The sequence below is a fragment of the Fukomys damarensis genome, unplaced genomic scaffold (genome assembly GCF_012274545.1).
Source record: "Fukomys damarensis isolate Sample0158 unplaced genomic scaffold, DMR_v1.0_HiC HiC_scaffold_18, whole genome shotgun sequence".
NCBI lineage: Eukaryota > Metazoa > Chordata > Mammalia > Rodentia > Bathyergidae > Fukomys > Fukomys damarensis.
In genome coordinates, this window is record NW_022900930.1 from 16,837,968 (window position 1) to 16,862,062 (window position 24,095).

General features: G+C 37.3%; 1 protein-coding gene across 1 annotated transcript in view; it reads right to left on the reverse strand.

The window, feature by feature from the left end:
* Positions 1-460: 460 nt before the first annotated feature.
* Positions 461-24,095, reverse strand: part of Mtmr7 (myotubularin related protein 7) — a gene marked incomplete at its 5' end in the record, with an annotated part of 96,532 nt that continues 72,897 nt past the window's right edge. Inside the window, 7 exons of the mRNA XM_010621803.2 lie at positions 461-1,937; positions 4,957-5,083; positions 6,907-7,047; positions 8,233-8,433; positions 17,300-17,349; positions 19,433-19,558; positions 20,828-20,937. Of these exons, the coding sequence (XP_010620105.1) occupies positions 1,575-1,937; positions 4,957-5,083; positions 6,907-7,047; positions 8,233-8,433; positions 17,300-17,349; positions 19,433-19,558; positions 20,828-20,937 (1,118 nt within the window). The remainder of the gene's footprint in view (positions 1,938-4,956; positions 5,084-6,906; positions 7,048-8,232; positions 8,434-17,299; positions 17,350-19,432; positions 19,559-20,827; positions 20,938-24,095) is intronic.

Here is a 24,095-nt window from a genome sequence, read left to right on the forward strand (position 1 = left end):
ACAAGTTTTTAAAATATTAAAATTATTGTATTTTAAACTACGATGAACATAACTGCAGTTATATTATTTCACTCATATATATTACTATGCTCTAAATAGTTCATACTAGAGATTTCAACAGTTACTTTGTCTTTTTTCTTTTCCTTGTTCCCATTTCAGCAAAATTTAATATTCTCCTATACAAATTAACATATTTAATAAAATATTGATTTAAACTGTAAAAATTAAAATGAATCCTTTTAATTCTAGATTGTACTAATATTTTAAAATCATACACTGTGAATATTATTTCTTAGTTAAAACATGTCAACTTTTCTCCACTATTTTTTCATATCAAAAGTAAAGGTTTGTTTTTTAACATAACATAGGGGAATGATTGTTTCTTTTTTTTTTTTTTGAGACAGGGTCTCACCATGTAGTTTTAACTGACCTGGAACTCACTATGTAGCGCAGGCTGGTCTCGAACTCACAGTGATCCTCCTGCCTCAGCTTCCCGAGTGCTGGGATTACAGGTGTGCACCACAACGCCCGGCTGGGAATGACTGTTTCAAATGTGCATTGTAATGATAATTTCACAGCTAATGTTCATCTTTCAGCAGTCAGTGGATATCTTATGTTACTAATGTTAATTAACCACATTAAGCAGTTATATAACTTCTAAAATGATAGATACTATAATTCCCCCTAGTTATAGGGGGCATGATGATGAAATTCTCCAATTCTTAACTGATATTTTTCTTTTGATGTTTTACCATACTAACCTTACAGTGTTATACTTGTGATTAGGGTAGTAACTGTAGTCTCTGGAAGGGTAATAAAAGGTTATCAAGAATGCTAATGTAATCTAAATTCATATGTTAGACCCAGAGACTTCATGCTGCTTCTAGTTTATTAGGTATTAGACTCATGTTAGAGAAAAAGTGAGTTGTAAGTTTCAGCATTTTTTAAATGACAAGGGAAACAGAAGTGATTTCAGAGAAAGCAGACAAAATTATAACAATTCAAATATATTACCTAAAAAAAGCTAAAGTAATTATTCTACATGAAAAATAAGCTTAAACAATGTCAAAGCTCCTTAGGAATACATCTATTAAAGAGAGTATATCTCAACAATGTGCCTCACTTTTAGAAACACTGGTAACAGGGTCAGAGGGAAAGTGATGTCAAATGTTTCAGAAAACACAAAGTATGCCTTGGAGGTGAAATGAGAGGAAAGGTTCAAGAGGATAACAGCTGTGAGGGAAAGGGGTCAGAGGGCTTTCCGAGTAGATACATGCTGTGACGATGAAGATCTATATTAACCTCAGAAGTAATTGCTCTGTAGGAATACTATTTTCCTAGTCTAGAGCGAGTTTCAAAATGGTACATAATTTTCCTTATATTTGATAAAGGAATGGCTACTTTCAGTTCTTCAGCATCTGAAGAAACTAAGGGTCATCTCTTTCCATTTTCATAGCTATATTTTATAATTTTGGATGACACGTCTCATTTCTTGAGCTATTTTGAATTGCACTGCTCCCTTATTTTCGGAAGTGTTTTCGTGGTCCTTTGCTGTGGCGCTCCAGAGGGAAACTTCAGGCGGTGAGAAACACAGCTTCGTCGGAATCCCTGTCCTTACCGCTGTCTTCACTCTGTGCGTGCTCACCCCCACTTGGAGACCGACAGCTCAGATCCTCCACCCCAGACTCCTGATCACTGTTCACTGACAGATCTGGATCTGAGCTTTTCAAATTGTCTTGGGTTAGAATCAGAGCAGAATCTTCATCACCCTGCGAAGGGCTCCTGGAAGGAAAGGACTTCAGGTTCCCACTGTAATCCTGGGGTGTGTTGGCTGTGCTGTTGTCGGAGGTAGAAAACCCTGAGTGTCTGCTGGGTTCGCTCTGTTTACTCTTCACTTTAGTGCAATTTAAATGCACTTTTTGAATATTTTCCAGCCTCTGGAAATAAGAAATCATAATTATTTACATATATATGCTTTGGTACTTACTACCTGCCAGATGGTATAATGAATGCTAAGAATACAGAACTTAAATGTGGGTTCAAACCTAGATGTCATGACCTTGGTCAAAATAGATTCTGCGAGGCTGGCTTTCCTCATCTCTAATGTAAGGGTGGTACCAATACCTGCCTCCAAAGGTTTTCTGTAAATGTAAACAATGTAACAGACTATTGCAGTCTCCCTTTTTTTCTATGCTGGTATGGTTTTACATAATTATCTATGTCCTATGGACTCAAAATGTTTTTGGAAAGTCAGAAATGATGCATCTAATTTTACTGATGTAATTAATTTACCATAAAATTCACTTTTTTAAAGTATACAATTTGACAGTTTTTAGTGTATCTGTAAGGTTATATAACCATCACTAATCTAAAGCATTTTCATCACCCTGTATCAAGAAAAAAAAATACTCATTAGCAGTCATTCCTATTTCCACCACCTCGCAGCCCCTGGCAACCGTTAAGTGATATCTCTCTGTGGATTTGCACATTCTGGACATTTCATATCACTGGGATTGTAAGGATCATCCATACTGTAGCAAATATCAGTATTTCATTGCTTTCTGTGGCTGAATTATATTCCATGACATACATATCACATTTTATTTCTCCACACATCAAATCATGGACATTTGGGCTTTTCAAAATACATTTTACTAGACTGTATCCATAAGGTCAGCAGGAGAGGTATTAAAAGATCAAGTATTATATATAGATTCAAAAAGCATTTATATAAATTAGTGCACAAGTACTATGCTGGGCAATAGAAACAGAAATGAGTGCGGATACAGCCATAGAGCACCTGGAGTGTTATAGTCGAGACAGACAGTGTTATTTAGAAATTTGGAAGAGGCGTAAGAGTTGGGCTGTGGCAGTTTGAGGCAATACAGTGAAGTGAGCTTAGGAAACGATATTTTAACAGAACTGTAAAGGACTTAAACTTTGACGTTCTAGTGATGGTTAGAAAGCATTCCTGGCAGAAGGACAATGGGGAAAATAGGAAGGTGTCAGGTACTGACAGAAGAAATGTTCGATTTTAGCAAGGAGACTAGTACAGAATAAGAAAAAGTGTCTAGATTATAGGAGAATCTTAACTGCTGGACTAATAAATTTTTCCTTGCGGTACAAGGGACTGAACCCAGGGCCTCGGCACTAAGCTGCACTCCCAGTCCTATTTTATATTATGAGACAGGGTCTCATTACGTTGCCCCAGGCTCACTTCGAACTTTTATTCCTCTGCCTCAGCCTGTTAGAAAATTTATTTAAGAGCCAATGTTTTCAAATTAAGGTACTTTTAGATATTCTAAATAATTTTTAAAAATTACTGTAACAAGAATATTAGACTAGACAACAGAATACCAATATTTTCATAGAGGTTGAATGTATTTAGAAACAGTAAATATAACTGGCCAATGATGATATGAAGGGACTTTTAAGAAAAAAGGTCTATGACAGTCCTAAAATTCCAAAGTTGTTTCTCATTTTATTTAATTTTTAATTTTTTTTTTTTTGGTACCAGTGATCCAACTCGGGTCCTTGTGCTTGCGAGGCAGGTGGTGGAACCAGTGAGCTAAAGCTCCAGCCCTCATTTTATTTCTTTATATTTATTTTTTGATTCAAGGTCTCCCTGGCCTGGGTGAATTCACAATCATCTGTCTCTAAAGATTTGGAATTTCTAGGCTTAGTGCCCAGGTATCAGAATTCCCTGTATGATGGTGATCTCACTGCACAGATACTGTTACAAACTACTCCAGTAAAGTGCAACAGTGATATAAGTCAGAGCTTCTCATATGGGTCCAAGGATATTTTATTTGACCCTGGAAGATTTATGTGATCGTATCCGCCATGTTTGGTCTCAGAAGTTCTCAAAATTAACAGTTGGACCTTTTGAGTCCATTTTATCTGTCTGGATCTGCCATGTGCTTAGTTTGCAACCAACCTTAGACCTAAGATCTTTCACTATATTTGTATCTTGAAAGAGGATGTTTTCAAGCGTAATATGTGGAGTCAGCTTACTCAGCTACCTCTAACTGGCCGTCTCTATTATTAATAATAACATTTTCATTCCCCCAGCCAATCATTCTCAGTGGTGACTTGCAGGCAAGTACTCACTGGGAAGAGGAGAAGACCTCAAATTCAACATGATATTCTGCTAACTTTTATTTAGACATTCATGAGTTGGGAGGGAACTAGGAATTCTCTCCCAGTCACATTACTGCTTTATGAGATATAACAAAAAGATCTTGACAGTGTTCCTGCCTTAATCCTGATACTTTTTCTACACTATGGGATCTTAATATTTTTTTCTTGTATTTAAAACATTGAGCCTCAATTCAGAATTCAGGTCCTAAACACTGAAGCATTTATCACCGATTCCTGAACAAGTAAACGACATGATGTAGGGATTTAAGAAGGCAAGAGAAGCAAAGAATCCAAGGGGTTTGGGTGACCAACTAAACTAGTGATATCACTGAAACAAATTATCCAAGTAAAAAAGCATTTGCATACATTATAACCTCCCTGGCCTAATAGAGGTCCAAAATAGACTGTTGCCAATCTCAACTATTATCATTTAGAATATATCATGGAACTCTTAAAAGTGGAGAAATGGATTTTTATTACAGGTAATTTTACTCTAATACTCTACCCACATTTTCTTTCCTTTCTCCAGAAAAAATTTAGTGTTCATGAATAATAACAAAAAATACTGGCCGGTAGCCAAGTCACGCAGCAAACTGAAGTAACCACAGGCCAGCTGTCTAAAGTGCCCCGAATGCCTAGGTTTGGGCTTTAGTTATGTGGCTGCTTACCTGGCTCAGAATGCTCTAGGTTATTCACTGGCTAAAGAGAAGAAATGGCTGTCATCACATTGTCTGCACTGAGTCCTGAGAGGCTTCCATACAGGACTTTTAAGAAGTAAGCAAAGAAAAAAGATGAACAGTATCAAGTGGGTCTTACTTCTTCTAGGGTCTCCAGCTCTTCCTCCAGCTGCTGGGACTCCTCCTTCACTGCCATGAGGTATTCTGTAATGGACTGTCTGGGCTGCATCCCCTTTTCAAAGCGGTTATACATCCCACTCCAAAACCTGAGAAGGAAGGCGGAGCTTTACGACACTACCATACTCCAGTATGAAAGTTCCCACTCTCAAGTTGTGCTATTTGATAGAATATTCCCTGGTCTTCATAATAACCACGTGCAAGCCAAGCTAGAAAAAGCCACTACTAAACATGTTGATGCTTTCTGTTTTGGTTCAGTAAAGTTCTTTTGGGGAGAAAAAGTTCATAAAGAGTCTACTCGTTTATATAATATTGAATTAGAAGGCATATATTTTTCTGTAATAGACTGAAGCAGCAAATGTTACCATTTCTCCCAATGGCTCTTTTTTAACAACTAGTGATTATATGTTTAGAATCTTCCAGCTACAAAGGGAGGCTTTTATATTTGAAGTTTTCAGATTTTATAAATTATAAAATCTGATGTATTTGCAATGAATCATCCATCACCTTTTATCCTAAACAATTTTAATGTACTAGAATGCTATTAAGAATAAATGGCACTGCCATAAAATCATAAGCACTTTCATTTTTATTAGAAAAGAAAAGTACTTTGAGGACAGGCACTCAGTGTCCTGCTGTTTTATCCACAGTGCTAGAACTGTGCTTGATCCTCAGTAAAATATTTGACTATTAACATCTACCTATTAAGAATAAATTAACTGTAATGCAAACAACTGCAGAGTGTCTCAACCGCTTTTCATAATGCTGTTTTAGCAAGGTGTGGTAGCACAACGCCTGTAATCCCAGCACTGGGGGAGCTGCGGAAGGACGACTGCTATGAGTCTGAGGCCAGCCTGGACTCGATAGCAAGAGACTGTCTCAAAGAAAAATAATGTTGTTTTGCACACACTGTCGAGGCATTCCACGGTTAGTAACAGAAAATTAATATTCTGCTATAAATGTCTGGGGAAATACTGATACTGGAATAAGAACAAAGCCATCATAAGGAATAAAATCTATGAAGAAAAAATTTACTAGCTGTTGGAAAAGAGTAAAGAGGAATGTGGTTTCCCAGTTTATCCTGTGTGTTTGTCTATTGACCTAAGTATTATTCATTCATTCATTCATTCTCATTCATTCATTCATTCATTCATTCATTCATTCATTTATTGAGACAGGGTCTCACTCTGTAGTTGAGCCTGACCCGGAACTCACTATGTAGCCCAGGATGGTTTCGAACTCACAGAGATCCTCCTGCCTCAGCCTCCCGAGTGCTGGGATTACAGGCATGCACCACCACGCCTGGCCTGAGTCATTTTTTAAATATAGAAGACAGCAAAGAATAACACAAATCTAGAAATACCTAATTGTACCTACCTGTAGGAGGGCATTCTGCTCTCACTGTCCCAATCATACAATTTTAAAATAATTTATTTCCACTGGGACTTGACTCAACAGAGAAAGGTAAGCTACACCATGACTGCTATTAAAACTTGTGATTTTTTTTTTTTTTTTGGTGGTACTGGGGATTGAACTCAGGTCCTTGCATTTGCAAGGCAGGCCACCAAACCACTGAGCTAAATCCCTGGCCCAAAACTTGTGATTCTTATTTGACTTAAAAGGCACTTGGTTTTCTATTTTAGTTCACTTTCACTTTTTAAAAAATTAAAAGATATATTTTTAAGACATCATTATAAAACATCAACTTATAAAGAAAATTCCACATTTAGGGGATGGTCAGGGAGATACTACCAAAAACACAAGTCAAGATACTCAAGCATCTTCCTCCAGTGGGTTCTGTGACTTAAGTCTTAAAAAGCAGTTGTATACTTTTTACACTTTGGCCTCTGAATGTTAAACAGTGCTAGAATCCACATTCACACCATGGCTAGAAAGTTCAAGACATACATACTTGTACATGAAGTTGCAGGGAGTTATAGGGAGATGAAGGCTGCCCTGGGTCTGACTGTGATCAGCTCGAAACAGAGGATTCAGGTAGTCGGCCCGATTCTTCCACAGGTGAGCCCATAAAGAGTATGTTCTTTCTTGAATTCTGTTACAAACAGAACATGTAAGTCTGAAGATGATCAATCATTCTTCTGAAGAGTAGATATATAATATTAAAGCTGGAAAGGAACTAACAGTTATATGAGCATCAAGTGTCCTTGCTTTGCAGCAGGCAGATTTGTGTGTGAGTGGTTTCTTGGTATAGTAGAAAGACACTGTGATACTCTCAACTATTCTACCTTCTGTGCTAGCTTTGACAAAATGTTTAACTCTTCTAGCATTAAAAAAAAACTGCTTTATAACTTTTTTCTCAAATAGCCACAATATTTATTATTTGCCAGACACTATTCTAAATGCTTGTTTTCTCTCTGTAATACTCACTGAATTCCTATGAGGTATGTGTGTTTTCTACATGAGGAAACTAAGCAATGGAGAGATTAGTCCCCTAAAGCCTGACAGCTAGTGAGTAGACAAGCCAGGACTTTTAAAAACCCAAGCAGGCGCGGTTAGAATTGGCTAGTCCAGGGCAATGAATCACAATCTAGGAAAATAAGTAAAATCTATGTACTCTGCTATTTTTAAATCATCTCCATTTATAACCACCAGAAAAGTCTTTCTTCAACTCAGATGGTATAAAACTAGTGGAGTTTGTTTTGTTTGAACCAACCACTTTTAAAATTTTATCTGATACTGCCTTATACCAGTTAAAATCATTCTCTGAAAATCTCAATGTTTTCTCATTTGGCTTTACTAAATCACCTTTAGGTTTTTATTTTATAATTATTTGAAAGTCCATATTTTATCTGTGTTTACCCTTGGATAATGCAGTTTTAATCTAAATTAACAGTGTCCTGAGTTTCAAGATTTGCTTTCCTAGTTATATTTGAAATTTTTATGACATATCCAACAAAAATGTCTTAACTTTTGCCTTTCAAATGCAAGAATTACTTGGACTCCAGAAAGCTCCCTTTAAATATTAATGCATAAAGTCTTCCAACTTGTCTCTGTGTATCAGATAGAAACCAGAGGAAAAATAAACCTATATCTCTATCAGCTGATGACATTTAAATTACTTATGAAATTGTGTTTATGAGCAAGATCTTTAGTCTGTCAGTGTGTGTGTGTGTGTGTGTATGTGTATGTAACTAAATAAAACCTTTAAAATCATGAAAGTCCACTGGAAATTCTCAATTGCCAAAATATTTAGATAATTAAACATGAAAACACATACTTGAGTTCTCCTCTCTCCTTCTGGCTGTTACAGAGGAAGTTTCCAAACTGGCAGGAATAAATGTGATGCTGAATGTGAATCAAAAACCTCTCATTGAACTCAAAGGCACAGGGAAATTGTTCCATTAGCTGCCACACACACTCAATGAACTGGTCAATTACTGGTGAGATTTCTTTGGGGTCACCATCTAGATTGCCATATCTATAAAACAAAGTATTAAGAGACTTTTTAAGGTAAGGGTTTTTTTTTTTTAATTAGAAAGCTATAAATGAAAAATCTATCACAGAAGCAACACCTTAGTTCCTAATGAAATCTGTAAGCTCAAAATAAGGAAGTGGAAAAATAACTTCTAAAACTCCAGTTGTGATAGGAAGAGAACATGTTCCTGTTGTAGTTACGAAAATACAATGTTAGTATTAGTGATAAAATTCAAGGACTTTCCATGGAAAAAGTATTTTTAAAATTCAAACTTTAAAAAACACCCGTATGTTTGAAATAAATCTTCCACATTATTAGTGACTAATGGGACAGTGAGAAATTTCTAAGCAACCTCAGGTTTTTTTTCACTCTTGCTTTGTTTGCTGAGACGAGATGAGTAGAAAGATAAATTGAAAAAATAGCCTTTTTCAGGTTTCTAGGAATATTCCCATTCCTATAGCAGAATTAAAACTTGTGACATCCTTTATTTCCATATGGCCATAGATTCTACAGAAACATATGTATACCTCCTATCTTTGTTTTTCAAGACTACACCACAGTCAGAGGAGCCGAGCCTGGCCTCTGCACGACACTCCACTAGGCACCTCTTCAACCGGGCACCACAAAGAAGCCTGGCCACCACACGGGCAAAAATATGGTGGTGTTTGTGCACCCAGCACCACACCCCCGTGCACAAACAAGAGAAAAAAGGCCTCTCTGAGGCTCCTACATGAACACTGAAGCACAGGAAAAGTGAAGAAAATCTGCCATAAAGGCACACCACCACAGTTGGTAAGTCGGAGGGACCAGCACCTCACATTGGAACTTGGTCTAACTTCAGGGGAAAGACAGCTGGAACCTGCAGCAGAACCCTGAAGAGTTCAACCCAGCAGGAGGACAGAGATCTCAACTTGGGCCTTACAGCCAAAAATCAGCCTGAACCTCAGGGGTCAGCGGCTGCCTTGCTGAGACTAATTATCTTAGACCTGCACACTCCTGCCCATGCTGTCTATTGTGTCAACAGAGGCACACCCTGAAGGAGGCCCTCTATTTCTATTTGCATTTTTTATTTTCAAAGTAATATTTTTCTTTAATAATTTTAAAATATTTTTTATCCTTTTCTTCTCTCAAATTTTTTCCTTTTATAATATTCTTTCTGTCACTGTAGCTCCCACCTTAATCTCCATTACCCTCCCTTTTTGTTCCCGTTCCTAACCTAGTTCAAATTTATTTTCTTTCTTTTCCTTTCCTTCTCTTTTTCCTTATCTCAACTGCCATTAATTTTAAAACAAAGTGATTACATTTTTAAAAAGCAAGAAAAAAAAAAGCGACTACAGTCTCTGACTCCCTATTGTGGTTAGTTTGTTCTGTTCTTAAGTATATCTTGTTCTGTCTTCTCCTCTCCTCTTCAACAGCTCCCTAGAGTTTTTGTGTGATCTTCCTGTGTCCTCTGACCTCACTTGTGACCTTTCTCTATTCTGTCTATCCCTCCCGCCCCAACTCCTTCTAAATCCCCATCCTGAAGGGTAAAGTTGCTATATTGAAGAGATTATTCACTATTAACATATGTTGGGCTGGTCATCAATTTTGATTTAATTCACACAAAGGTGATAGATTAATAATTACCACATATTGTCATTTTCTAAGCTGTGCTTGATGTAGTTGTGTTGCTGATTTTATCACTTGGGCGAAGGTGTTGTGATTGATCTAATCAGTTGTCCTCCCTGGTATAATGAAAATGAGTCTCCCTCACAGACATTAGAGACTCAAAACCTAAAGACCAGCTATATTCGGAAGATCAAAGTATTAATCCAGGAATTAAACCCAGGACAGACCAACGACAAAAACAGAAATGAGAAGGCATTTAAACAAGACACAGACTTCCACCCCACCAAAAGTAAACTCTGGGGGAAATGAGGTGGAAAAGTCTGACAGTCAACCATCTGGACCCCCTCAACTGATGGCACAGGAAGTAACAAAACAGATGAATGAGGCTCTACCAAAATTCAAAACAGAAATAATTTCCCAGATAACCACTGAGATGGTGAGAAATGAAAGACATGATTAGAGACTCTAGAACAGAAAGAGATAAAAAATTAGAAGAGTTCAGGACCATGATGGAAACCACGAATGCCCAGCATAGGAAAGAAAGAAAAACCTTAAATGCTCAACATAGGAAAGAAACGAATCCATGAAAAAGATTCAAACAGATATCCAGGAGATGAAAAACTCTATAGAAAGCATTCACAGCAGGATGAACAAATGGAAGATAGAATTTCAGATATAGAAGATAGGATTGTGGTCAGTGACCATGAAAAGAGAGATCTCTTAAAAACAGTAAGGGACCATAAGAAATCAATCCAACAACTCTTAGATGATGCAAAGAAGAATAATATCAGACTGATAGGAATCCATGAAGTAGCAGGAGAAAATACAAAAGACCTAACAAAACTGTTCACAGGATTGGTGACAGAAAACTTCCCAGAGGGGAAAAATTAGACATACAGATAAGTGAGGCATATAGGATTCCAACTAGCCATGATAAAAAACAAACAAACAACAACAAAAAAAACAAAACCTACACCTAGAAATATAATAATCAGGATTCTGGAAACACAACAGAAGAAAAGAATAGTACAAGCAGGTAGAGAAAAGAAACAAATCACATGCAAAGGAAAACCCATCAGAATCACAGCAGACTTTTCAACATAAACCCTCAAGTCAAGGAGAGCCTGGAGTGAGGTATTTCAAGTCTTAAAAGAAAACAACCTCCAACCTAAACTGATGTATCCTGCAAAACTATCTTTCAAAATTGATAGGAAAATAAGGTACTTCCGTGACAAAGGACACCTGAGAAATTTCATGAACACCAAACTGTCACTCCCAACACCTGTAAACAATATCCTGGAAAAAGAAAATGAAGACCACAACTCCATAAGGGCCAACAGAGCAAATATACCAGGCAAGGCAAGAAATTAAAGGGTGGGAGGGAAGAACCAACAACCAGAAAATAACATGACAATGAAAAGACAATACATAACAGATATAACCATCAATGGTAATGGCCTCAACTCACCAAATCAAAAGAAACACGTTGGCAGAATGGATTAAAAAGCAAAATCCAACAATATGCTGTATACAAGAAACCCACCTAATCCACAAAGAAATTCATAGACTGAGTGTAAAAGGATGGAAAACAGTTCTCCATGCAACAGGAGCCCGGAAAAAAGCTGGACTACCTATCTTATTTGCAGACAACAAATTTCAAACCAAAACTAATTAAGAGAGACAAAGAAGACCACTACATCCTTGTAAAGGGAACAATACAAGAGGAAGAAATGACAATCATACATGCATGGACTACTAATGCCAACTAAACAAAATAAATATTAATGGATATGAAAAATGAAATAAGCACTAATACAATTGTAGTAGGGGACCTCAATACTCCACTGACACAAAGAGAACATCTAGACAAAAATTCAACAACAAAATAACAGAAATGAACCAAGTCTTAAAATAAATAGACTTAGTATATGTCTACAAAGTGTTCCACTCCACGAAATCGGAATATACATTCTTTTCAGCTGCACATGGGTCATTCTCCAAAATAGACCACATGCTAGCTCAGTGAACATGCTTAAGTAAATACAAAGGAGTTGAAGTTATCCCCTGTATATTATTTGACTCACAGTGCAATTAAACTGGAGATTAATAGCCTAAGAAACCACAAGAACTTCACAAACACATGGAAATTAACACCCTGCAGAAAACTGATTGGGTCACAGAGGATATTAAAGAAGAAATTAGACGGTTTCTACAATTAAATGATAATGCCAGTACAACATACAGGAATCTATGGGACACAATGAAAGCAGTTCTATGAGGGAAATGCATAGCAGTAAATCCTGATACAGGGAAAACACAGCAGGCTCAAATAACCTAATGCTTAACCTTAAGCTCCTAGAAAAAGAAGCAAGACAAACCAAAAGTTCATACAATGGAGGAAATTGTAAAGATCAGAGCAGAAATTAATGCAATGGAAACTAAGAGAATGATACAAAAAAAATCAATGAATTGTTTTCTCGAAATAATAAAATCAATAAATCCTTAGCCAACCTTATCAAAAAAAGGAAAGGACCAATTTCATGCAATTAGGAATAAAAAAGGTAAAGTCACAACAGATTCAGAGGATCATTAATATCTACATCGAAAACCTGTACGCTAATAAAATGGAAAACAGAAGAAATGGACAGATTCCTAGACACATATGAACTTCCAAAGTTGAACAAAGAAGGTACAAAAATTCTAAACACCCCACTTATGATCAGTGAAATTGAAAATGTAATTAAAACATTACCAACAAAGAAAAGCCCAGGTCCTGATGGCTTCACTGATGAATTCTACAAGACATTTAGAAAAGAAGTATCGCCGCTACTCTTTAAACTCCTCAATGAAATTGAAAGGGAAGCAATACTCCCAAATTCATTCCTGAAAGCAAGTATTACTTTGATTCTAAAACCATGGAAAGACCCAACCAAAAAAGAGAACTACAAGCCAATCTCCCTAAATGAACATAGATGCAAAAATCCTTAATAAGATACTGGCAAACAGAATACAGAGGGTCATCAAGAAGATGATACACCCTGATCAAACTGGATTTATCCAGGGATGCAAGGATAGTTCAAAATACATAAATCAATAAATGTAATACACTATATCAACAGAGTCAAGGAAAAAAAAAGATCATCTCAATAGATGCAGAAAAAGCATTCAACAAAATTCAACACACATTCATGATAAAAACCCTACAGAAAAGTGAAATAGATGGTCTATGTCTCAACCTGATAAAGGCTATCTATGAAAAACCAACAGCCAATATCATTCTAAATGGTCAAAAACTGAAAACCTTCACACTAAAATCAGGAACAAGACAAGGATGTCCACTATCATCAATCCTGTTCAATATAATTCTAGAAACATTAGCCACAGCAATTAGGCAAGAGAAAGAAACAAAAAGAATAAGGATAGGAAAGGAAGAAATTAAACTGTCACTATTTGTTGATGATATGATACTCTACATAGAAGACCCAAAAAACTGCCAAAAGACTTCTAGACTTAATTGACACTTTCAGCACAGTAGCTGGATACAAGGTCAACACTCAAAAATCAATAGCCTTCTTGTACACAAATAACAGACTCACTGAAAGACAAATTAAGGAAACAATTCCTTTCGCAATAACATCCAAAAAATGAAATATCTAGGAATCAATCTAATGAAGGAGACAAAAGACCTCTACACTGAAAATTACAACACTCTGAAAAAAGAGATAGAAAAGAAGATAAGAAGAAGGAAAGGCATCCCTTGCACCTGGGTAGGAAGAATCAACATAGTGAAGATGGACATTCTTCCAAAACTGCTATACAGATTCAATCCAATCCCTATTGAAATCCTAACAGTATATTTCACAGAACTTGATAAAACAATCCAAAAATTCATTTGGAACCAGAAGAAACCTAGAATAGCAAAAACCATTCTAGACAACAGAGACATGGCAGGGGGGCGGTATCACAATTCCTAACTTGAAACTATACTACAAAGCCACCATGATAAAAACAGCATGGTACTGGCAAAAAAACAGAACTGAGGATCAATGGAATAGATTAGAAGATGCAGAAACAACACCTGACACACTCAGCTACCTCATCCTTGACAAAGGAGCCAACCATCCTCACTGGAGGAAAGCTGGCCTCTTTAATAAATGGGTGTTGGAAAAAATGGCTTTCAACTTGCTGAAGATTAAAACTAGATCCCTATCTTTCACCATGCACTAAACTAAAATCCAGGTGGATTAAATATCTAAATATCAAAAGAGAAACACTAAACTTACTGGAAAGTAAATTATGTACAACCCTCGAAGACACTGGCATAGGAGAATACTTTATGAACAAATCCTGAGCAGCACAAGAACTTGCACAAAGAATAAACAACTGGAATCTCATTGTATTAAAAAGTTTTTCCAGTGCAAGAGAAATCACCAATAGAGGTAAGAGACAACCTACAATGTGGGAAAAAAAATTTTACCAGCTACTCCTGGTAAACAGTAGACAAAGGACTACTATGTAGGGATATAAAGAACTCAAAAAAAATAAGACCCCCCCCCAAATACAAAGACCTGATTCAAAAATGGGCATCTTGGGGCCCGGGATTTAGCTCACTGGTGCCACTGCCTGCCTTGCATAAAACAAAGATAAAACCAAAAAAAAAAAAAAAAAAAAAAAAAAAAAAAAAAAAACAACCCAAAAAACAAAAATGGGCATCTGAAATAGACATTTCTCAGATAAACAAGTAAAAGCAGCAAATACGCATATGAAAAAATGTTCAACATCACAGGTCATTCGAGAGATGCAGATGAAAACAACACTGAGATTCCACCTTACCCCAGAAAGAATGGCTGCTATCAAGAAATCAACCCATAACAAATGCTGGTGGGGCTGTGGGGAGAAAGGAACCCTTCTCCAGTGTTGGTCGGAGTGCAGACTGGTGCAACCACTGTGGAAATCAATATGGAGATACCTCAAATAACTAGGATTAGAGGTTCCATTTGACCCACATATCTCTCTGCTGGGTATCTTTCGAAAAGAGTTAAAAGAATCAACAGACATATATGTGCACCCATGTTTACAGCAGCACAGTTTGTAATAGCTAAAACTTTGAAACCACCCAAATGCCCATCAACTGGAGACTGGATAAAGAAGATGTGGTTTTTTTTAATAAAATGGAGTACTACTCAGCCATAAAGAATGACAAATGAGAAACATTTATAGCTAAATGGATGCACGTTGAGGCTAAGAATATGAAATAAAAAGGACACACTTGAGTGAATACCAAATAGTTTCTCTGGTGTGAAAAACTAAAAGTGTAAATAAGGTTCAAATAGTATAATTGAGAGTGTGAAATAGGAAGAAAATGGCTAAAGGGGAAGTAGGAAAGGGAGAGGAAATAAGGGAAAAGAAAAAATGTGAAAAAATGAAAAAAAGGTAACAAAGTCTTTGTAAATAGGGAAGGGTAAACAGGGTGAAGGGAGGGCTGGGGTATGGGGAAAAAACAAGAACCAAGATGTATCATGTAAAGGTACAAGATCCCAATAATAAATGTAACTGTATTGCTTTAAATGTACCAATAAACTTAATGAAAAAAATAAAGAATAAACCAGAGTCTTCCTCATTATTTATATTAATTTTCAGTGAAGGCTTCTAGCCTTTTATTCTGTGATTTTTAGGAAACATTCAAAAGGATGCTTTGAATGCCATCAAAACAATACAGAACTAATCTATGTAATGGATGATCAAATTGGGGAACAGAACTGAGCAATGTTAGTTTGTTTTCTTAAAAGTAGAAACATTAGAAATTGTTTGAAACTCTTTAAAAATTTCAATTCCACTCACCTATGGTACATTTTAAAAGGGTTGCCTAATAATATTCTTTTCTCGTCAGTCAAATAATTATCTAGCTGGTCTTCAGGTATTCCATATTCTGTCATCTACATTAAAGAGCTTAACTGCCTAGCAGAAAGTCAACACCACCTCTAAATTAGAATTACAGTGCAATTTTAAGAAGTTTAGTTAACTGCTAGGGATTTTGACTTTCTCACTTATAAAAGGCAATTATTATTTTCTGGAAAAATAATTATAAAAGCAGAATTCCACAAAACCACAGAATTAATGGTCAATTAATGCTAAACACAAAACCATAAAAAGGCATAGTGACACCACTGTAATCCCAGCTACACAGGAGGCTGAAGCTGGAGGATGGCAAATCCAAAGTCAGCCTGGGCAACTCAGCAAGACCCTGTCTCAAAATAAAAAAGGGTTGGGCATGTAACTCAGCACTCCTTGATTTCAATCCCTACCACCACCAAAAATGTGAAAACAGAAAGCAAAGATATTTATGGATAGTTGTATGAACTTAGAATTTATTGCAGGAAAACAGTGAAATAAAGATGCGTATCAAAGTATCTAATGAAATTCTAAACACTTTTGAGTCAGAGGTTAGAGACCATGAGAACACCAGACAAGCTTTATCAACAACACTGACAAAAGTAGGCTTCAGTCTCCATAAATGAAAGCTCCTTTTTGCTGAGCCTACTATCTGGACAAAGTTAGAATTTTTAAAAAATCCTTGTCACAGTGCTATGGAGTAGGAAGGATATTGCCATTCCACAGATGGGAGACCAAAGGTGAGAAAAGCAAGCAGCCAGGTGAGACAGTAAATACAACAGCCTGGATTTGGAGTTGGTTCTGCCTGGCTCCAAAGTCTGGGCCCACTGTCCTGTTACATCTCCAATGACATCTGGGACAAACTTAATTGTGACAGGAATGTTATTTGAATAGTTCAATCTGATTGCCAGTGTGAAAGATCAAAGAAACTGTTCCACAGGCATCTCATTAACTGCAATCTAAAGTGAATGTGGGTTCGATCCCCAGTACCAAAAACAAAAAAAAAAAAAAAAAAAAAAAAAAAAAAAAAAAAAGAGAAATGTGAAAACAAAAGTGAATATGGGGCTTTTAAAGAGGAATAATTCATTAAATCAAATGTGTATACAAGGAAGAAAGGAAAGTTGATCCTTTCTAAATCAATGAATGAGCAAAGAGTATCTTTTTTGGGACAATTTAACAGGGTAATCAAGAGTTTGAGAACTTCATTTATCTTTGATAGGTACAGCAAAATATGAACTTTCCAATAAAATATACAAAGTAAGATATCTTTTTTTAAAAAAGACTATTTTCCCCACAGACGTACCAGTGAAAACTTCAGCAAGTTTTTTTTATAAGTATCCAAAACAACATATTTAGAAATATCTTTTACCTGTGATTAAACTTATGGCCAAAGGAAATCCAGTCCTTTTCAATTAATACCTACACACAAGAAAAAATAGATATGAGGAGAAGCAAACAAGCAAAATAAAAGAGACCACAACCAATAAGGCTGCAGGATTCAGAAGTACTTAGAACAGACATCACTACCCTCAGGTAACCTACAAATGAATTAGAACGCATTAGTCACCAATGCATACAGGAAGGGTAAAGTTCCAGGGCATCCATAAGAAAAATAAATGGGAACTGGCATGTGAAATTTAACACCACACACTGTGCCAGGCATTTCAAATTGCTTCCTGTGATCTCATTTAACTGTGGGACGGGCATTATTATCCCTGTTTTTTAGAGCAGACAAGACTGAAGCAAAGAGAAATTAAATATTCACCCAAGACAGTGCCGTTAGGAAGCTGCAGGCACAACTCTGTAACCCCGATTTCTCAATTCCAAACCGTATTTCTTAACCAGTATGTGATGCTGCCTGTCTGTATAATGTAAAATACCAACCTTTCAAAAAGAAACCATTAGCAGTGTTTTCCAGTGATTTTTACCTCACAGTAGAATAATTCTAAAATCACTGACTGGGTTTTGAGGTATACTGCAAGTTTTGGCCCTGCTTTGGACTTAGGGTTACCATGATTTTCCAATCTGAAATAGAATTTTTTAAAAAAATGTTATACAGAATGGTCCTATTAGTATCACCAGTGCTTGGGCCGGGAAATTAGCTCAGTTGTTTCACTGCCTTGCAAGTGCAAGGTCCTAAGTTCGATCCCCAGTACAAAAAAAAAAAAAAAAAAAAAAAAAAAAAAAAAATCACCCGTGCTTTAATATAGCCATTAGTTCCCCCTAGAAAGACAGATGGATTGTTGAAGCCTGTATCTGACAACTATAAATGCATTTTACTCTAAACATTTACTTTGTGCTGCAGTTTAAAAATTATTTTAATTTTTCCCCTTTCTCTCCCGCAAGTCCCCTCCCCGCCCTATGTACAAAAGCTTTGTTTCTATTTTTTCCTTCTATTTTCATTTTTCTTATCCCCTCCTTCCTTTCTTCCTCCCTCCTCCCTTGCTCCTCTTTCCATTTGAACATTTTCTTCCCAGTGTGCTGCAAGTTTAACGGTTTAATGTGGCACAATTAGGCTGAGTCAGTGAAAAGGACGCTGTGCAAGAGAAAGACCCGTCCGTGGTAGGTGGAGTTCCTATCACAGGTCTAGGTGCCCTTCTACTCTCCAAATGTGAACGAAGCAATCCAGCCATCCTAACCTCAGTCCAGGAGAGAGGTCTGAAGTGGGTGTGTCCTCTCAAATCTTAAAGGGGCACAGGTAATTAGAAGTTCTTAGACACTTGCCCCAAAAAGGAAAGCTCCAGAAGGGAAGCCTGTCTCTTTCTTGTCTCTTGTCCCCAAGGTACCAGCTGATACTACTTGCTAAAGAAGATCTAGCAGTAACAGTGTCCACTAGAGCTCCTCTGTCAGGATCTGTCCCTAGCAGGAGTTCTGCCAAATAACAGTTCAAGACACAGGTGCCAGGTAATTGCAGAGTCAGCAGGAGCCCTTTCAGTCATTTTAAGGGAATTGTACCAGTTTAGCCAAAAGTTACCCCAAGCAACTGTTAAGTAGAAAACACAAGTTAAACTGTGATGCACATCTAGTTAAGCTCCAGAAGATGCGCTCATTTCAGCAAAGAACACAAAGACACTGTAAGCCTTCAGTACGCTCATCTAGAGTTTGAAGGACTACTTAAAAAACAGAAAACTAAGGACTATTTGCATGCACAATATAGAAAAAATTTTCCATCTATTGTTTTTTGAAATATTTTGTTATAGTTCACACATTATCCCAAATTTGAAAATACACAGGAGCAAATCATGTATAAAACTATTTTTCAAACCACTAAATGTATTTTATGTTTGTCTCAAATTAATATTCAGGAGCATCAATTTGAAATGGTTTTAATTATCTCAGAAATTCACCTCGATTCCAATCCTTTTCCATCTTGCTGATCTACTAAGAGAAAAAATAATGTGGAAGAGAATAATAAGTTGCCAAAAGTTTCTAAAAAAAAAAGAGATCCATTGCTGGTCCAGGCAGTGCCTCTCTCTGGGAAAGGCCCAGCAGCCACACTCACCATGAAGCCCCTCAGTGTCCGGTAGTGGGGATCCAGCAGCAGGCTTGCCACGGAGCACACTTGAGCAGTCCTGTCCCAGCCGTCCGAGCAGTGAACAAGCACACTTGCCCCTTCCTCTGAAACTGCCTAAAAAACACCCGATCAGCAATCAGGGGTCGGACTGCCTAAGACTTACAGAGAGAAACAGGCAAAACAAAAAAAGCGTATTCATTGTTTAGTGTTTAGGCCCGGTTTCATCGAAGCAAAGCCAGGGAGTGGTTTAGTCCTGACAGCTAAGCTTTTCCTCTCCTTCTGATTGTATCTAGAGAACACTGGCTTTAATAATAGGATATCTATGAGATCTAATATCTCTAGAGTTAACATATTTGCTGAATATAACATGCTTCCTGTGCAAACATACATTCATGACCTTTCCTCCCACCCACCCTCAACCTCTTTCCTCCCCTCTGGTTTCTGCTTTATGCTTTACTGAAATTCTAGGGTTGCTACTAGTTATAATCATTTCCAAAAAGTAAAAAGTGCAAAAACTCTACATTATTAAAATAAAAAGTAACAGATAAAAGGATACAAGCCAAGTAATGGATGGGAGGTCCTGCTAAGAAAGAGTTTCTATTTGTTACTGCAAATGTACACACAACTTTTAACTGAGTTGGCAGGAAATAAAAATTGGGAAACGTGGAGATTTCATCATAGTATTTATCACTACTTAAAATTTCATTTTTCTTTTTCCTTCTTTTTGTTTAGCATATCAGAATGTCAGTTCTGTGAGGAAAGAGACTTGATCTAGCTTATTTAGTTTTGCATCCATCACGCCTAGAACAGTAGTACATGGCCCTAAATAAATATTTGTTGGGTAAATGGTTATCTAATAAATGGGAACCTACCATATCGTCAGAAAAGACATAGTTCTCTTTAAATCTAAAAGAAACATATTTTAAACACTGAACAACAAAACAGAATATATTAAAAAAGAGCATTGTGAAAGTTGCAGCAAGATTTTTCTTATGGTAAAGTAGAATCCAACTCCCAGTGAGTGAGGAACATAACTTTGGTTTCTGTCAAGACTAAAAAGAATGGTTTACTGCAGGTAATCTGTAAGGCCCTATTAATGAAGTGACTCATATCTCGTTATACTCCCATACCAGATTAAGCCTAAAGAAAGAGAATATTCTAGAAGTATTTTCCCATTTTACCATTGTGCAACATACTATCAACTGAGCAGTGTGTCCTTTTGCAAAATTACAACTTCCAAGGACAAAACACATGTAGGCATGGGGGTGTCTGCAAAGCCAACCACGGCTTAGCACAGGGGAGCTGACAGGGAGAAAGGACGTCACCTCTTTGAAGTCAGAGTGGCTTGCTAATCTACCCTAGTTTTCTTCTGTAATTTCATACCTTTGCAATGAAGATTCCTGCATCCATGATGGCCTTAATGTGCCGTAACCAGCCAGAGTTTTCCAGCCCCCACAGGAAATCACTCATGGAAGGAGACTTAAGTTCACACACTGCAAGATAAATCATTAACATATTTTACAGGTAGTTTGTTAAAGATTTTTTTGTTGTTATAGATGTTACCTGGAAGATTTAAGTCAAACAATCAAGTTTACTAAACTTGCTCCTATTTACCATTTCAAGTAAGGCTTTAGTTTCTTTAGGCATGAAGGATGATGTCTCTGTTTATAACAATGATATCTGTAAAATTTATATCCTAATATTAATGAACATTATTGAATGTTACCCTAGTAAAGGTTCCGCAGAAAACATCTACTTATGTTTCCAGCAAAGAGAGTAAAAATGGACACCTAGAGTACCTGAGTTCCTTGGTGGGAAAAATCATAAAACTAACTTCAGCATTTACACAATTAGAGCTCTTCAACACCCAACCACTTCGAGTAGGACTGTTATAAAAACACAAACAGAACTATCCTGCAAGCCTTAAAAGCATATTATCAAAAGCCTGTGGCCAAAAGTCTCCACCCAGAATGGAACAGGGCCTATGAGCTTAAAAATGAAATCTAAATCTCTGATTCAAGTTCAGTGCATCAGGTTTTGCCTCAGGTTGAAGGAAACCTAGGATCCCAATGATAACTGTACTTACACAAGTAAGGAAGAGGTGTCAAAACTTCTGTAACATCATACACAAGCAGTTTTCATCTCAAGAACTTACCTTTTATTCAGCGTAAGATGTGGAAAAGCTTTAGCGCTAACATTATGACTATATATCACAGATGCTACATTATGGAATGTATACCTATGAAGCCCTTTCCATGAGTCATATATCAACTCTAATTAACTAGTGATCTATACTTTGATTTTAGTTTAGGTATATTTTATTGTATTCTGTGATGCAGAAAGCATTCAGGAAGAGGGGAGTCCCTATTTCCTACTTCCTACCTGTCAGTAACTGGCTCTGTTATTTTGTACACATTCAGCTCTTTGGGCCTCCATTTCCTCATTTTTAAAATACAGAAGGTATACTAAATTATGTCTTTCCAACGCTAAATGCCCCAATTCAACTTTGGCAACTCTTCAAAAAGAGTTGGCGTTATGGCATATCCACAATACATGGCAACTGGTAACAATATTTTAGCAGCTGTCTTGACACCAATATGCCAGACAGAGGCTCACTCTGACATTCTGCAATTTAAGGACCACACCAAAAAGTACAAGTAATTAGAATGAGTCATACAGAAAGCAGTGATGAAGGAAATAACACTGAGATTCCTCATGAGGAATATGTTTAGGAATGATTTCAGTATCTTTCCAAAAGCCTGCCCTATGGTGGAAATACGGTTCCATGACACGAGGAGTGGGTTCTGAGGTGCCTAGCTTGGAGCACTATCCCGCCTGAGGTCGCAGTACTGCCCCCTCTTGACTCCAGGCCCACACTGCAGGTAAAGTACATGCCAAACAGTAACTGAAAGGGTGCTTTGCTGAAACCCAGTGAAAAGTACCCATGCCAATTCACACAATCTATAGTCCTGTTAGCCCTGGGCACTCAGCATGGGGCTGTTTCCAAGATTATACTTTTAGTCATTAGAAGCTATGAAATATTAAAACATAAACATTTAAAAACAATGTTACACATCTAGACAAAGAAATAGTAGTCATAAATAGTCAATAATAGTCATAAAAAATGGAGGAAACTAAAATGCATATCACTAACGTGAAAGAAGCTAATTTGAAAAGGGCACATCCTTTATCCTTCCAACTATGGCCTGGAAAAGCAAAACTATGGAGATGGAGGTTGGGATGGGAGCCCCATGTTCTCTTCCTTTCTGTCCTCTAATTACTTATATGCTAGCTATGCGAAGATGGGCACACTGCTTAGCCTTTCCATGCCTCAGTATCTGTAGCAGGAGAATGGGGGATAACAACTGTCTGTCATCAACAGTATATGTTAGCCCTTATTACTATATCCTCAAATAACATAGTTCTTATGTATTAAAATTTACATAAATATTGTCTTTTATAACTTTTATTTTTGATTCTTCAATATTTTATTGGTACAGTGGATCCTCAAGTTACAACTGGCCTCACTTACGAGGGTTATGACCAGTTTTTACTTTTAACTTACAAAGTCTTGCGTTATGACTTGAATGCTAGTCTTTCCTGTATGCGGTTATCTGAGAAATCCTGGGCCAATGTCTAAGGACACTGAGATTTGCCTGGAACAAAGTGTGGCCTAAAGAGAGACTTTGAAGGCTGTGTAGTGGAGCCCGAGCCTGAGCCTTCAGTTGACCCTGTGGCTGATGACACTCTCACTATAGCAGAGTCCAAAGGCTTGCAGGTACAGAGTGGTGATGCTGAGGAACTGGAGGAGGAACACTCAGAGAGCTGTCTACAGAGCGACTTCAGCAACTTCTGGCTAAGCAACAGAGAATGGCAGCTGAGGGGTTCTCTGAAGAGGAGAGGGAGAATCAACAATCAGTGAAGCAAAGTTCTTCTGAAACACGGAAATCCTGAAAGTAATCGACAGAGCTACAAGCATGTGTAGAGAAGCCCCACTTATACAGAGAGGAAGCCAATCATTGCATTCACTTGCGTAATGGCATTGTCACGTCATACTACAGAACAGTGTTAAAGAAAAGACAGAAACAGACAACCTCAGACCAGATTTTAGTTCTGAAAAGGTTGAGACCCAGTGAGCCAAAAGCAGGCCCTAGTGAGCTACAGACTCTCCCAAGGACAGAAAGGACATCAGAGAGCCAGAGTCCTGATGTTATGGAAAGGGACTCCCACCTTCCATTTCCTGCTCCCTTCTTCCTGCAAGCCAAAGACGTCAACTTGACAGTATGAAATTGTTTCTGAGAAATTAGGCATATTTCACTCCAATCTATCCCTACTCTGCCTACCATCCACCTCTTCTTCCCTACTTTTAGCCCTGCATCCTTTGCCTAACACAGGAGAAGCAGCCTTCAATCGATACCTTCACCAGTTCCCCTCTGCAGTATTTTCTTCTGCTCCTCTAAACACCCCACACTACTCAGAGAATTCCCCCAATATCTCCCTAAATTTAGCAAAAGGAGAGATAGGAAAGGAGAGCTGGCTTAAAGCCTGGACTCAAAGAACTTTCAGGGGCAGATCATACTGTTTTAAGAAAGAGGGCATACTGGGTGTGGTGGCTTTCGCTTGTAATCCCAGCACTTAGGAGGCTGAAGCA